At 45.4% G+C, this 17,034-nt stretch overlaps 1 protein-coding gene across 1 annotated transcript in view; it reads right to left on the reverse strand.

The window, feature by feature from the left end:
• LOC144115280 (calcium-activated potassium channel slowpoke-like) overlaps positions 1-17,034 on the reverse strand; it is a 68,608-nt gene that overhangs the window by 23,225 nt on the left and 28,349 nt on the right. The window contains 9 exon segments of the mRNA XM_077649600.1: positions 876-902; positions 4,571-4,642; positions 7,110-7,169; positions 9,363-9,439; positions 9,514-9,672; positions 10,125-10,237; positions 11,428-11,583; positions 16,549-16,701; positions 16,841-16,946. Of these exon segments, the coding sequence (XP_077505726.1) occupies positions 876-902; positions 4,571-4,642; positions 7,110-7,169; positions 9,363-9,439; positions 9,514-9,672; positions 10,125-10,237; positions 11,428-11,583; positions 16,549-16,701; positions 16,841-16,946 (923 nt within the window).

Consider the following 17,034-nt stretch of genomic DNA (forward strand, 5'->3'; position numbering starts at 1 on the left):
AGGCGGCACACTATCAATGCAGCAGTGTTTCTGAACTATGTGCGCTGGGCACAATGGGCCTCGGATTGAGGCCGCAGGGGAACAGCCACGGTCCTGTGGTGCGACCCTGCCGCACTTGCCTAGAGTAGAACTAAAACGTCCGCTGTGAAGTTCTTGGCAGAGGACTGGAACGCTGAACCAGCGCGAATTTAAAGGCTCAGGTGAGTGCCTCTTGAAGCTGCTCTCAGCCAATGTGCATCGTGTTCTGAGCGGAGGACACTGTTTACACTAATACTAATGAACCGTTCGTTAACGTCGTCAGCTCTCTAGGGAGTCAGTCTGGAAGTTCGTAACGCACATAACACGCACCGAGCATGCGCAGCATTTAGTTGTGTGTAAGAAACCAGGCACTCTTAGTCGGGTCACAAATGTGTTGAAACATGCAAAATGCAGTGAGAGAGAGAGAGAGAGGTTGGGGGGGGGGGGCAAATAAAACTGCGATCATGGATAATCTCGATGAAGACATTAAGCGTAAAACAAGGCTGCCAGCACAGACGAAGAAAATGGCCGCTGAAAATAGCTTCCATTGCGAGCTTCCGTTGCTCTTCGAACTTTATGCACTACGATTTGCATACTAGGCCAACAGATGCCGGATGTGCTAAAGCTAAACGTGCGGCCTCTTAAACCCTAATAATGCAGTCACTAGAGAGACATGGCCAGCATGCAGCGCTAAGGAGATGCAAACTAACTGCTCTGGCATTGCTGTTCTACGTGGGGGGGGGGGGGGGGGGGTGAAGTTATTCGTAATGTACAAAATATATCAAAGAATGGCAGAGTCCGAAAGAAGTAAACGTGCGGGGTACGCAGTGCTGTCAAATATATGCGAATGAACATACCCGTGTAGGTAAAGCTTTCTTCTTCAACTAGGTGAATAAAACAAAATAGAACGTGCAAATCAACACAAAAATAAACATTTGCCAGTTGGTTTATCAAGCACAAAGCAGTGTTTTACATGTGAACAACTCGGATGATTGATGCCAATTGCCAAATTAAAGGTGCGCAACAGTGGGTTCACTTTAGGAAGCACGCAGCAAGCAGTGTTGCCGGCACAATCTGTACTCAGCATATGGCAGACTTAAACGTTTAAGTTGCCCCATATCCTGCAAATTACAATTTGTTTGCACGCACGGATTGAAAAATTCATCAATTATTTCGTGCTAATCCGAAGAAATGGGTAAGAGTTTTAAATTCGCCCACACAGTGTTCACAATTCAATGGATACGCTTGGCTTAACAATTTTATAGGAAGGCGCACACGCCAACAGACTTCTGCAGTCGTGTCTCAGCACTGTGACAGTTAATTGCCTAATGGCGAATTCCAATCGGTGATCCGGAGCAAGTTTTTTTTTTTGCTCCGCAAAACGGAACACCGTGTTTCAATGGGCGATTTGGATTCGGATCCGTAATTCTGATTGGACTGCGACGGTATGATCCCTAGACTCCCTAGACACCTTGCTACTTGGCGGATTCGGGGATCAGCTCTGGATCGCCGATTGGAATACGCCGCAAGCTACAGCTTCTAAAAAGTAGCCGCATAAAGCGCTAGACTGAGTACGAGCTATTGCTGCAGTAAGCAAGCTTATGATGGATGATAAATGGTCGGACACGCGCACCTCTATTGTGCATGAACCGCATGTCAGCGACGATAGTTTTTCTTTTTAAGTATTGCACACCCATGTGGTGTCAACGTCGGCAATCTTCGGCGGCATGCCAACTATCCGAGCACGGCGTGTTTTTGCAGTCTCCGAGGCAAAAAATAACCCCATAAAATGTTGCTGAGCCTTTCTGACACAAATACTGATACACTCCAGCCCGTTCATAATGAACTATCAAGAAAGAGCGCTTCTTGCGCACCCAGCAATTATCGGCCGAGCAATATTTCGGCGGTAATTCTGCAAAACTCCTGAGGAGTAATCTGCTCATCAGGCATATTAGTAAACCAGAACCACCTGACATTATTTTCAGGTATAGAACGAGCTGCGGGTGTCTAGCCGGAGCAGCGCACATGAAGGGAAGATGCTCGCACCAGCATGCCGATACCCATATTTCGAGCATTAAACTGTACAGCCAGGCTAATTTTCATTGGATAAATAATAAATTAGAACTTCATCAGTAGACTTCTCAAGCATGATCAGTATGGGCGAAGATAGAGGGCAAATGCTCCTGTGTGCAGTTTCACTGCATTAACAAATGCGGGAGAGCTCAGATTGTTGGCTCGCATTACTGAACACCACTGCACACACCCACTGCGGCTGAGCTTGTTAAAGACTGGACGCGAACGAGAAGAATTTCACAGAAAACGACCCAGGTTTGCCTTAAAGGCCGCCCTGCCATTTCTGCTGCCGCAGAAGTCGAAAAAAGAAAAAAAAAAACTTCTTGTTAATTCCAACGTAAACCTGTACTCCGCAATAGTGCAGACGCACGTATCAGTTCTGTTCCGCAGAACATCATCCTTATCAGCTGCGGAACTGCAGCAGTGATGCCAGTAGGATCAGGGTTTCGGTCTGGGCTTCTAAACACACAACACAGCGCCCGTCCTGTGTTGTGTTTTTTCGTCTCATCATTTAATTCTGCTGGATTAATCTGTCGATGGCCGTAAGCGTTTTTAATTCGTCTCTCTTTGGCTCAGCAGCTCAGGTTTTCTGCAGCCACTCACTGAGCCATAAATATCTGGTGAAAGAGTTGGCAGCTTTGGTAAAAGCATTAATGAATTAATCTTGAGCGCGTAAGACGTACTCTTTGCATAACGACGTAGGGCCCAAAAGAGCACTAAACGGGAATTTACAAAAAAAAAAAAACGATTCCCTTCTCAGCACAAGTCGATATGTGCGCGTGTCCCAAGCTTGCAGCTGATAAGATTCCTGTTGCACAGAAACATCAGAGCTCAGTTCCTTTTAATCCCATCTTTCAAACACCTTTCTAACTAGTAGCGCAATCTTCCCTAACAGGAAGTCGAACCCAGATATATCGAATTCGAATTAGATCGTGAAATAATTCGATATACAAAAATTGCGATAGATAAGCTTATCTGTGGCCCATAAGCAAGAACGTACTGCACCCACGATTGCAGCGACGTGCTGTCCGCTGGCATGCTGGTAGCGCACCTCTTGCTAGGGGTTGCTACAGGCTTAACCTGCTCGCTTCGCATTGAAGCCCGAGCGGACTGTTCTTTGGAAGTAGCCACCACATATTACAAGACGATTAATCCTGTTACCAGTGCGCTATAAATAGGATAATCACTCATTAAAATGACCGCAACGCCTTCGGAAGCGAAGCACGCCAGACGAGGGACGCCGCCTAGCTTTAGTTAGGGTGGCTTCACCATATAACAGAAATGTGGCGTGGAAAATTAGTACAAAAGGCCGAAAGCCACCCTCGAGCACACCGCACGTTCATCTCATCGCACAATTTCACAGCTCTAGCGTCGCCAGCAAGTGCCTAAGGCTGGGGAGCTGACCCGTCTCCGCGCGCGAAAAGTGATCGAACAGCGCCGTTAGGAAAAGAGCACTTTCAGGGGCATCGCACACAGTTCGATACATCGAACGACCAGCGAACTAGGAGTTGGATATAGTGCGCGACCTTCCTATACCTTTACGCAGGATTTTCAAGGGGGTAATCTATATATTCGATATAGCCAAGAATCAAAATATCCGAATTCGATATATACGGGTTCGACTATAGTTTTATTCAGCGCTTTTCTTCGCCTTTCATTGCTTGGTTTTTGCATTAGAAGTACAACCGCAGTGTGGCTAATAAGTGAGACGACCGTTTTTCCACGGCACCCCGAAACGAAGATATCGGTAATTCATGATTAATTATGCGATTTTTACAGTACGAAGCAAACCATTTAGTACCTAATCGCAGCATAATTCAGTAAGCGATAAAAAGAGTTTCTGTGTCATTCCGCTTTCATTACGGCGACTGCAACTGCACGGGCAGAAGTGACTCGATGGTCAGGTCTCCAAAGCAGTATACACCAGTGTGACTCCAGTGAAGAGCGCTTACGCCTCTTCATCTCGTCGTCTTGACTACTGATTGGCACAAGAATAAAAAAAAATCTCATATTTTTGGCACTGGTAATTGGGACAGTGCGACGGCGTCCTATTCAGTTTGTTCCAAATACAGGTGCCGATAGCAGGCCACCACTGAGCTTCGTGAGTTTTGAGCGAATAGCGTGAGTACCGTGTTGCGTGCCCAAAATTGCTCCGAGGGGTTGCGAACTGTGGAGCTACAGAGAGAACGTCTACGCAATCGCCACACTGTAGTCGCCGAAGACGGCACACAGAAGACGGCTAGAACGGCGGCGACAAGTGATCGTCGATGTGCAAGTGTGAAGTAGACGGGAAGAGAGCAAAACAAATAAAGACAGGCACTAATGCTCTGCCTGTGCTAGAATAGCAAACAAGAAAAATAAATGACGACGAGCTCTTTGTTTAGCATGAAATAGAGCACGTCTACAGGTGAGCAGCACTTCACAGAAACAGAGAGGGCATGCAGACTACAAGAGTAGATGTTAGTGAAAGGATGACTACCTCGTAGCTTGACTCTCTTGGGTATTTCGGTGGGTGTGAAAGTGGGAACATTGGAGTTATGCAGACCTTCATCTGTGGATTAGTGAACAAGACAACCACCCCACGTTACTATCGCACGATTGTGCCAGTGGTAAGCACTACCGAAGAACAATGCCTGCTGGAAGACTGCAGCAGTTAAAGACAGGACACATGCATAGTAAAGCACGCACGATAATGTAACACAGGCTAGAGACAGCAGAGAATAAAGTCACACACAAAAGGGCACCTTTCCGTCACTGGTACGCGTTTCTTGATGAGAAGCTGAACAGGCATGCACTCTGCCCTATGCGCACAAAACTGAGAACTACTTTTACAGTGAAAGTTGGACGGTCTTTGTATTAAGTTACAGATTTCTTCTTAACAAATAGATGTAAAAAAATCGCTTTCGTTAGTGGACGGTGCCAACCACTTTTGTCTACAATGCAACCACCACCCAGCGAACTGCGTGCATCATGGACGCGATGGTGGAGCGCCCAACATGGCATCTTTGCTGGCAACGTGACCAGTCATGAGCAAGTTTTTTTTCCTTAAGCCCCAAGAAATCGCTGAAATGAAAGCTTCAGTCGTAGACAACGGTGGTGGACTATGGGTTCGATAAGCTCTGCTTCCTATTTCTTAGTTGTTTCGCACAGTAGCTACGGCCAAAGAAATGTGGCGCAGAAATTTAACACGATCCGTGTTAGGGCAGATTTAGTAAAGTTCTTAGTTATCAAGTCTTCATACCTGCGCGGAGGCGATAAAGATTATTTATTGAAATCAGTACAGAGAAGCTTGAATTTCGAATTCATGAACAAAGGGTCAAGAGCTTCCTGTCAAGAGGTCAACGTCGTTCGAGATGCTGCAGTAGAAGACTCCCCTTATCTGTGCCCCATCTCCCGTCCATTCTCAGCTGCAGGAGAGCTTCGGGCTTTGCTCAAGAGGTATATTTTGCGATAGTGCGTACTACGCGCATGCCTTTCTTTACTTGTTTCCTTTAAGTATACACGCAGGCAGTCTTCTGCGTTCATCGAGTAATTTCAGGCATCCTATATTGGCACGATTCTTTACTAATCCACACAGCGATGTGTGGTGTGATATACAGATCTGGTGCTTCGGACCGTGCACAGGAGCCCGTATCCCTATTCGGAACTACCCCGTACTAAGCACCAGTAGGACCGTGCTCGGAACGCTTGCAAGCAAGTAATAGCGCCGACGGCCGCTAAACGGCGAGCCTGCTCGCGAAGACTTGTTTAGAGATGGCGCCGCCCCCGCCTCGTTATCTCTGTTTTGCCTTAATTGACAACTGCGTACACTTCCCCAGATCTTTACACTAATAACTCTCCACTCCTCTTTTCGCAGCGAGCGCCGTCACTTAAGAAAAAAGTATTGATTTCCTTCTTTTTTCTTTTGTGTTCTATGCGATGCTAAAGTCGCATGCCCCAGCTTTATTCTCTGTGCTCCGAGTATGCACACATTATGTTCTTAAGCCTGGACGGCGCCTGTTCTCCTAACTGTACTCCACAGGTCGTCGAGACGGACCATCACGATAGCGGCTAGCGGTAAATGAGGGCACACACAGTGACGAGGCGGTGCAGAACCAGCCGCGAGACAGACAGTCCCTGATACAAGCAGTGGGCTTGTATGCTGCATGCGACACAACGCAACACGTGGCGAAGTGCCGTGGCAGAGCGCACGCCGTACAACAAAGGCTGGAGGTCAGAACGCATGCGACCGCAGACAAACAGGCAGACATCGGCATGCGATACGCGCTAGGAAACGGTGGACGTGCACGTGTGGAAGGGTACGACATGCAACATTGACAGGAAGGCATGCCGTTGGCAAGCAATAGAGTTACGTCACATTTACACGTTGAAACAGAGTTACAGGGACACGCCGCCTGACTGCACTTTGGGCTCTTGAGCCAGGATACCGGGGGGCGAGCGCGAGGAGCGGCCGTCGGTGGTAAGCAGGCTTTGGGGCACGGGGATTCAATTGATAGGGTATGCATACATCCCATGGGGGTACGCTCACTATATAGTTGCCAACAAGCAGCAAAAGTAGAGGCTTGGCCCAAATTGGATAGTGCGTGCTTGACGTCGTGGCATTCATACGAGCGCTATTCGCGTACAGGTACAGGCCTGTTTTAAGTGATCGCAAGACAGCTGCAAAAAGAAAAACAAAGTACGGCTTTGTGAAACTTATAGGGGAGCGTCCTGTTAAGCATTTGAGAGCAGTTCCTCAAGTGGTAGTACGCGAATTTGTTTTCTTTTAAACATTTCAAAACTTCCTGTGACCTCAACTCGCGTACTCTGCTTATGCTTTCTTTCTTTTGTCAACGATCTTTGGGATGAGCGCGATTACCTGAACCTCTCCCTGCGAGCTACGGACACTCTCCGTAAGCCAAGAAAAGTGCAGTCAGGCTTCGTATTTCTTTTCCCAGATCCCAGTGGCAGTTCTGGGCTGCTGGCGACATGTAACTACGGTCACAACATTTAACAAAAATACTTTGAAGGCAACCTACTTGCTCGACTAACTGCCTGCACTGCCCTGACACCCTTTTTAAACAGACCAACTCCGGCAGCAACACGGGTGAAAAGAAAAGCCAGAAAAAATGGGGGGAGAGAGAAAGAAAACAGGATCGACAGTTAGTTGTTGGGTGTAAAAAAACATCCCAAGAGCACACGACATACCGATACTTGGAATTTAATTCAAACTCCTGCGTATTTGCAACAATCCTAGTGATCAATGTTAGCACATCCGTTTGCTTTCAGTGAAGATAATAAAAAAAAATGTTGAAACACCTGTTAGAAAGTCAAGCAACGTTATTTTCACAACAGGTACGTTAGTGAGATGTTAAGAGAAAATGCGTTAAGACCTGACGACTTGGTGAATTAAGTCACTTTGCGCTGAACGTTTCACTTCTCGTCCAACGGAGCCTTTTAGGTGGTCGGCAATGCCACGCGCCTTCGCAGGCCAAACTCGTGGCAGGCTATTGTATGAAAAAATGATGCACTGTAGGTGCGTAACTTGTAGACATGCTTCCTATGAGTGAACAGTCAAGTTAATGGGCTGTAAAAACAAAACGAATCAAATGCCTGTCGCATTAATGCACAAGTCACATTCAATGCATAATACAGGTTTCGCCGTTCAAGGCTGCAGACTCAGTTCTTACCTCCAAGCAGGGTATTCACCCTGGAGCGCTTTTTCATAAACAGCGTTTATTGAGAATCACAACTTCCTTACATTATTCACGAAATATTCTGAACTAGATAAAACAAACAAACAAGCAAAATGTGCGATCAACTAACTAGAAATCACTAAAGTGAACAACTACTCGTTGCATGATGGTAAGACAGGGTAAACATGTTTTCCATGGAAGCTTGGGGGCAACGAAAAGAAAGAGCTTTCCGCTTTTCTCAGTCTGCTAAGGGTCAAGCGTTAGTTTTAATTTGCGAAACAACGTTGAGAAATTAGCTGAATTTTTTCTCGAAATCTACGTGATCCAATCTACGCTACGCAAGAACGTGCAAGAAAATGCTACGACGTTCAGTCGAAAAATGTCTGCAACCACTTGTATAATCCCTTGAACACAATCTCGATGCCACCGCAAACAGCTGAGGTGTGAATCGCACCTGAAGCGTCCATTCTCTACTACATCTATTCAATAGCATAGCCTCTAAAGCACCCAGTATGCCGTGCGTATTTAAGGCCTGGAATAGTTTGTTACGGAATGTGCTTGCGATTTTTATTGTCCTAGGTCGTTCTAGTTCGCGCAAACCATATTCAGTGAAAAGTGCACAAATATGAGTGCATACCTAAAGGAAAAGTTGGCGTGTTTCTAAATTGATTACCAAGCTTTAATATAATCACCGTAATCTAGACATTCATTCTTGACTAATAACAGGCACCAATGACAACCACGGCACCCCGGTTTTTGAACTCCCTTCAAAATAAGCAGCTGGTTCATTGAAACCTCGTGAAAAGTTGGGAATGATATGCGAGGGTGCAGATACCGAGGTTACAGCCTTGAGCAAGAGAACTGGTAATTCTGCGTCATCTGCGCCATTGTAAGTCAGTGAGAAACGGCGGTACAATACACTCCACATTAGCGGTCCACTTTCGGCTCCACGAAATTTGAAAGCTTGTTTCACGGTCACCGTCTGTCTAAAAAAAACGAAGAAAAATCTCCGTAACGTTATTGCCAATTTCAACAACCACAGGGCAACGAAGAACAAGGTAAGAAATGCGCTCACACACCACGTGCGTTGAGCGTGGAATACATACTTTTGCCTTTTCAAAGTAAACAACACGGTGCACAATGCATGAAGCGACAAGCAAGCATTTCATGTCAAGGGTAGAAGAGCAGATTCAGTGTGTTTTTTTTTTTCAGCTCCGAAGTGTGGCGGTGCATAAAGCGGTTTTGCCAAGGCAGACCCTTCCGCTCGTGACAGCTGAAGCACAGAGAGTGTGGTCGTACAGAAAGCTCACACAAAGCAGGGGACGACGATTAGACTCCTGGCTGTCCATTCACTGACACAACAGAAAGCGACGCTTGAACACTCAGCCTACGGGGGGGACCGGTTTCAGACACATATAGCTGTAACACTGCCGTTAGCCAAATGTGCTTCGCAGTCACGGCGCCACTTAGCAACACTTAGCCGCTCAGCAACACACACTCACAAAGCACGCGAAAGCTTTGTCGGCGCCCGGTCGTCACCGGCGCACGCCAACTGCGCGCCGGAGAAAAGCTGAGCCGGCATTTCAAAACACTTACGATTCTTGCACTTGCACTTCTTGATGAGCTTTTCATCCTTGATGTCTTCGTGGCAGTTTTTGCAGTAAAACCAGGCCCTGGGCAAAGCGAGTGGTGAGAGTGGGAAAGCGTGGGAGAACTACGAAAAAAAATAAGCATGCGGCTGCGTTACCTCTTCACTTCGTCTGCAGACTGAGCAATAAAAAACCCCTGAGTGTTAAGAGTAATCTTAATTTTCTTCTTCGGATTGATGGCTATCTTGGAATCTGCGCCATCATCAACGGCCACCTCAATGGCCAAAAGTAGCAGTTTTAATTTCACAAAGCAAAGCCTGGAACAGAAAACACGTTTCTGTAAAAATTCAAGGAAAAAAAAAAACAGGGCGGAACAATCGAAAGTGAGCGGCACTAATCATCATCAGCCTGGTCAAGACCACTGAAGTGCTGATACGCGAACGGAAAGATGACACGTTATGCTTAGTAAACAAAAGTTACACAACAGCACATAACATCAAGCACGACTGATTGACACAATGGGGCGAATAAATCAATATGCCACCGAAATAAATACAAGAGCCCAAATTTAAACGGTCAGGCTATCGCCGCGTTGTATGAGCAGGAAAACTCGTGCTGCGCCGCTGCTCTCTGTGGAGTCAACCTGCCTTCCTATATAGGCACTGTGTGAACAAAGCAGCTGCTGTCAACTTAAACCTACATGCGCATTTCGCAACTCCTGCGGACGGCGCTTACGCCCGAAAGAGGAAAACGAGTCATGTGCGCTTACTCTGCTGCCTGAGGAAAGGTCATGCCTGTAAAAGAGGCGGATAAGCTCTCGGTGTACATCTCCATTCCCGTGCCGCACAGATAATCATTTTGCCATGCAGGCATGTCAGGAGACTGAAAAACAGGAATATAAGAAGAAAATTTTTAGCAACTGTGCCATGCAAACAATACATATTCAGAAGACTGCTCTCAGAAGGCATCCGATTCCTCTCCCCACCCCCTTTTTTCCCCCTGTAATGTTTCTTTTTTTGTTTTGTTTTATCAGCCCGTCCGTCCACGTCGGTAAAATTAGTTTTAGGCCTTTCTTCTTTCACTCCCTCCTTTACCCTTCCCTTACGGCGCGGTTCAGGTGTCCACCGATATATGAGACAGATACTGCGCCATTTCCTTTCCCCCCAGAACCAATTATTATTAAGGCAGCATTTATCGAAGCGTTTTGCATACAAACAGTGCGGAACTAGAGCGGGCTGCACCTCTTCGTTGTAAAACGTCTCAGCCACCTCGATGCGTGAAGTGGAAAGCGGAGGCAGCGGTAGGGAGACGGAGAAAGCAATAGGGGGGGGGATAAGAAAGCAGCGGAAGCACACCAGCGAGAACGCCCCCAGATCCAAAACTGCCACGCAATGGGCAGCTAAAAAGCGTGCATCGAAAGCCCCACGCTCGTACATTACCTACAGAAAAATCTACGAGTCCGCCCAAGAGAGTAGGGCGACGCGTACACTATATCTATACCCACCAAAAGGCACTACACTATTCCACCAAGAGAGCATTTGCTTCTATACCTACATCCAAACCATGTCACCTACGCTAGCACCATTGCTAACACCCAGCTAACACCATCTCACTCACTCACACCAAATATTTTCTTGAAGAAGCTGACTTCCTGCAATCAACATCGCAAAAACAGGACAACACATTAAAGCGGCTGAAGCTCATGGCACTTCAAAAACAGTTTGCTGGCAAGCGTTTCAGGTTACAATAATAACAAAAACAAAAACGGCAGGAAATTTATCTGAACATATTAACATTCATAACAGCAGTATTTGTGGCGTTTTTTTTTTTGGCGAGAAACCGCCATGCTCAAAGAATAAATTAAAAGCCCTGTGGCATAAAAAAAGAAAGGGCTTAGCCTTGTCAGCACATACTACGCACTTTCAGAATCGGAGCTTCGGATGAAAGGAAAAACATCAAAAGCAATCTTTATTGCGATGTAACGTCCAAGAAACATGCAAGCTAGGGAGGAGTGTATTTTATTACATCTTTGACAAAGTCGACAAGCGCATGAAGAATGTCGCACAACCCACCGTTTTGTAGGATCTCATAGCAAACAGGTTGGCCATCATGGTTGAAAAACCGGGGGCCAGGCAGCTTTGTGCAATAAAGCCAAGTTTCAGCTCCGACACACAGATCACGTCGTCTCCCCGCTTCCAGTTCCAGCTGGGGATGTTCAGCAAGTAAGCCTGTTGGGCGGGGAGATGGAAAGAAGTATAGGCGCACGCACTGCAGTGAACCATTGCCTTTTCCGCGGAGGGAATAATTCCAGTAGTAGTGCGCTCATGCTTTCGCGTTCTCACTCAGATGTCGGCGACCCGGAGTCCCGAGGCCTTATGTCCCGCCTTGGTACCGGCTGCTAATGCTCGCCACGATGGAGAATACGCGCAGTAGTCGAGTGCAGCTTTCTCGGGCGAAAATTTTGAAAATTGTAAGACACTATTATGAAAATATTGAAGGTAATCGAACATTATTCTCATATTTAGCAAAATCTTTTCTTTAAAGTGCTTCCAGCGATCGCATCGAACTGTTAAGACTGCCATAAAAAGCCAATGAGGAAAGCTTTTGACGATAGAAAAAACGTGACTATAAAAAAAAATACAACACTGCCGTCGGGTCATTTGCGGATATATTGATTGTTATAGTGAAATCTTACATTGTATGAAAAAATTGCGTTCATAAACGGTTTCGAGCTCAAAAATGCTTATGTCCAGAAATGCTGGGTATGTCGTGCAAGGGTCTTCCGCCGCTCGGTAGCACCTTAGGTCGGGAGTGTACTCGATGTTTTCAACTCTAAACCGAAGAAACGAATCAACGTAAATAATTTTGATGCCGCAGATCCTGTTCCTAAATCACCTCCAACTCTGAGCAATGATTCAGCTGACGAGCGAACAGCGATGAACGGTCTCTAAGAGCCGGCTCAAGGCTGACGGACTGCACAGACGAAGCCATTTAATCAGAACTTCAGAATTTAAATGGGAAATTGCAGTTCAAGGTTGTTTAACGAATAGCTCAAGGCTGCAAAGGGTTAAGGAGGGGAGGGGGGTTAATAACGACTCGCAATGGCCGCCTCGCACTCAAAGCGCGACAACGCGCCCTGCGTCTCTTCGTGATCTACGAGGATCAGTTTTCTGGCTTCCCTACAAGAGGACGGCCTTGGCGTTTTTCGTCCGCCTGGAAAGATTAACTGACGCTGCCACACTTTCGAGGTTTCGGTTAATTGGAGTCGCATAAGGCCTGGCTTCGGAGGCCCGAAACGACGACCCACTTCGTGAGCACCCCGCTTTCGATGCAGTGAAAAGAAAACGAAAAGAAGAAATAAGTTCGCCATTATGCACTGCAGATGAGCAGCGCATTTCAAAGCGGGAAGCCCATGAATTGCTTCATTGGGATTTGAGGAAATTCACCCAAGGTCAGTCAGCAAAGCGTTAACTATACGCACTTCGACGCGAGCTTGTGAATGTTCTCATGCGCTGTCTTTCAAAGTTCTAGGCGAGCTATAAAAAAATCTGTTTTTTTTTATAAGTTGAGTTTCCCAGTGAGTATGAATAAGTCAGCGACACGAAGTCTAAACGCGTCAGGTTTCAGTGGCAGTCAGTACACGTCTTGCATTCACGTAAACGCTCAGTCTACTCGTGATTACTCGTGATGAGTAATCTCCTTGACATCCTGATCATAGAGGCACAGTGTTGTGAACCGCTCTGAAGTTCTAGATGTAGCTGGCAGCACGTCGTGCTTCTTAAATCATAGCAATAAGAAGGGTGGTGGCATGCTCTTCTTGTTAAGGGGTATTTTCGACTGTGAACCGATCATTTCTTTCTAAAAAGTTAGATGATTTTGAAATATTAACCGTAAAAAGAAATCCGGGCGTTACCCCTGTTATGCGCTGACCACCGACAACGAAGCTTACTACTTTTTTTTTATTCACTGCACTCTCATTTTGGCTGAATTAATGACAACGATCATGGCCTAATCTCAGGAGATTTTAATGTGGATCGCCTAATTGTCACGCAGCAATGAGCTGAGCTTTACAAACTGTTAGAAAGTAATGCTTTCACTAAAGTCTTAAAACAAGAGACTCGCACGTAATTAAATACGTCGACTTTAATTTATATTTTCGTTACAAAGGTCAGCAATGCACCAATAGGCTTGGTGGTTTTGGATATTAGTATAAGTGGCCATTCTCCCATATTTCGGTCCCTTGGCTGCAACATGTCTAGGATTCTTTTACATCAATTTTAATTCTGAGGCAACAGTGAAATATTGTAAGACACTGTTACAGAAATGTTGAAGGTCATAGTCCAACCTTCCGATGTGTAGCAGAATCTTTCTTTTAAAGTTAGTCATTCGCTCGCATTGAGCATATAAGGCTGCCATAAAAAAATCATTAGAGAACGTTTTTGGCGATAGAAGAAACGTTAATAACAAAAAACTAAAAGCCTCCCGCGGGGAGATCCACGATTATTTTGTTTGGTATAGCGGAATGTTAGGATATGTGAAAAAAAAATGCGTTCATAGCGAACTTCCCGTTGAAAAATGCGCTTGTCCAAAATTTCTGGGTATGAATAATTAATTTCAAGCTACAAAACGCTGTTCTGTTCGATATCGAAACTTAAATGATAGCACTCTACGACAGTTTATAAATGCGTTATTTTCAGCGGGACGGGAATCTGCACCACACAGTGAAGGGGCTGATATGGCGTAGAAAGCGGTCACTGAAGAGTTTGAAACTACCGCAGCGGTGACGAAGTGGTTGAGCATCCGCCTCGCATGCGGGAGGTGCGGTGTTCGATCCCCAGTGCCGCTGATACCCACTGGTGATACAATGGGTGCAAGCTTTCCCCTGGCCTGGTTCGCGGCTTATCTTGGGTGAATTGCTTGGAAAAATGGGTTGTTGACCCCACCATGAGTGGTCGGAAACACCTAGTGCCAAGGCGCTCTTTGGCCACAGATGTGCTTGCGCCATAAAAATTCATTAATCGTCATCACGAACAGTTAAAAAAAACTTATTCCCAATGTTTTCCCTGCATAGAAAGGAAGCAACCGCGCAGGGCACGCAAAACCTAGTTCAGTGATGAATGTTTAAAGCCATTAACGATAAAAATATGCTCTATCACCGTGTCGTCGAATTGAAGAAAAAAAGTAAAAAGTTTTAGAAATAAGACATACACTCTCCTGCGCAAAAGCTAGATTAGTTACTGTGAAAACCTCTAGCGCCAACGCAGTAAAATAGTTCGATGTACTGTGGAAGTGGTTAAATGCTGCGATAACACCCAGACAAGGCTAAACCAGCATCCCGTCTGCAATAACAAGATAAACGAACAGCCGCGGTTGAAGAGCTATCCACTGCTTTCAATGATTACTTTGTTTAAGACTTTACAGCATTTATGACCAGTGTTCCATTCACTTAATGAAACCTGGTGAACGCGACAGTTCTTCCTTATAGCCAGTAACTACTGGAGGCTTTCAAGCTGCGTTTCGATCTGTCCCTAAAGACCAGCGAAACCTCCGATGTTGACGGATTACATATACCTGCGCTAAAGCACGCCCTTTACATCATAAACCCTATTTAAACACACCTATCTAGCTTGATGCTTTTGCCAGGCGCATTCCTAAATGCGCCACTAAAGGTTCAATAAAGTTTCGACTATATTAAAAGCGAGGGACCAGAATCGTTTGTATAACTACCAGCCAGCGTGGATCCCCCATTTTCTTTAAGACATTAGAAAACTAACGCATGAAAAAAATATTGTTGTTCATCGAAATTTACCATCACATCTCTTGTTTTCTGTTTCACTAAAAATAAAAAATAAAGCTCAAGAGAAAGTGCACTATTTCCCTCAAAAGTAATTGATTTCGGAAGCGTGTACGCACGAACAATTCCGCCTGGCAATACTTGTTGACCACCACATTACTCTAACTAAAAAAAAAAAACCAATTGTATGGATTCCGTGAGAGTTTCTTGATTTTTTCGCAAAGTTACCTGAATAATCGCCACAGGCAGGTACAAATTAACAATTTTAGATGTGGATTTAAAACAATCAACACCGGCATCGCACATGGCAGCATTCTCGAACATTTATTATTTAACATACACGTCAATGATATAGTTAAATAGATAAAGTTCCCCACTACATAGTCTGTGCTTCTGATACCAGTTTTTGTTTTCAACACATACTTACCGGAACCGCATGTGAAATCAGTAAAGTGAACAATATGAGAGGAAACGTAGTTTGAATATTCCTTTATTGATTGCTCCATAAATATGTGACGAGCACAATATTTTTCTGTTCTACAACTGGTTTTCCTTGAGGACTATAATATCCAAAATTAATCTTCAAATTTAGTGGCCAAGTAAACAGGAATTCTGATTTTGCGCTAAAGGTTTGTTCCCTCTCATACTGCTCACGACTGTACTTGCATTGCAACAGTTGTACGACCTCAAATACATTGATCATTAACGCGTCCAATGTGAAATCAGTATCGTTTCACCCTCGAAACAAGGTTGCATATTTTAACCTTAACCTAAGCAATTGAGGCAAAGAGCCCTAGAGTTATTTCTCATGACAGTAGATCCTGGAACTCGCACAGTAACTTAAGTTGTTCCAAAACTCACACGCGCTGTGAGCTTGGTGTCACTACGATGCCTTCTTTCGTCTCAGAGCAATTGCTGATCTATAATTGTGTTTTCTTTCCCACGTTAAGTAATTGTTTCTAAATTCGGAGCACTGCAAATGAGTGGTAATGCATACAGTCTCCTTACGGAAAAAAGGGGCGCGTACAATTAACAACACTAGATTTGACGCCCACGCAAAACCGGTCCTCCACCATTTGAAATTTTTGCTGGTGACAGATAAAGTTCTAGAGCTAATTGCATGATACCGAATAAGCACAGCAAGTAACGATACGTATATAAAGAACTTGGCACATCAAACAATGACCTTTAGATAGTACCTCACGCTCGCACAACTTATAGACGACAAATGCAAACTAAACATTACCAACTGCTCTTAATTCTGGGAATCGCTTTTTATCACGAAAACCATTTGTAAAAAGTAGATCTGAAACGCTGGCGGCGCAAAGCGAGCCCCACGGCATGGCTATGTGCTTTTGACAAAGGCTCCATTTTCCCGACAGTCTGATCAACCACGCACCTTGTTGTGATACTGCATCAGCTGAATGATGACCCTGATGTCATCAGAATAGTTTTTAATGGAGATCACTCTCATGATGTTGGCAGCGTCCTCTGCGTCCGGGTCCTGGCAGTACTTGTTTGCCAGCACCAAACATGCATCTGCCTCGTGGACCTGCGAATAGGACGGAGGACAGCCAGTCAGCCGGCCCGCCCAGGCCACCGAAGGGGCCTACACGGCGGTGAGCTGCGTTTGCTTGACGCCGCGTCATTTGTCCGCTACGCAAAGATGTGACGCAAAAGGCAACGCATACCTTGACTCGTTGCAAGTCAATTGGATTCATGACGCTGCCTTGAAAGAACTCCACAGTTGTAAAATGCCTTTTTATCAGACCTTCCAACTCGAGGTCTGGAGGTTTTCTGGAAGCGAGAAGAAGCGAGCGCCCCAACAGTGTCAACTTACGTTGACAGCTCGTATAATACGCGATGCGATAAAATCACGCATCAA

Source organism: Amblyomma americanum, chromosome 1 (assembly GCF_052857255.1).
Source record: "Amblyomma americanum isolate KBUSLIRL-KWMA chromosome 1, ASM5285725v1, whole genome shotgun sequence".
Lineage (NCBI taxonomy): Eukaryota > Metazoa > Arthropoda > Arachnida > Ixodida > Ixodidae > Amblyomma > Amblyomma americanum.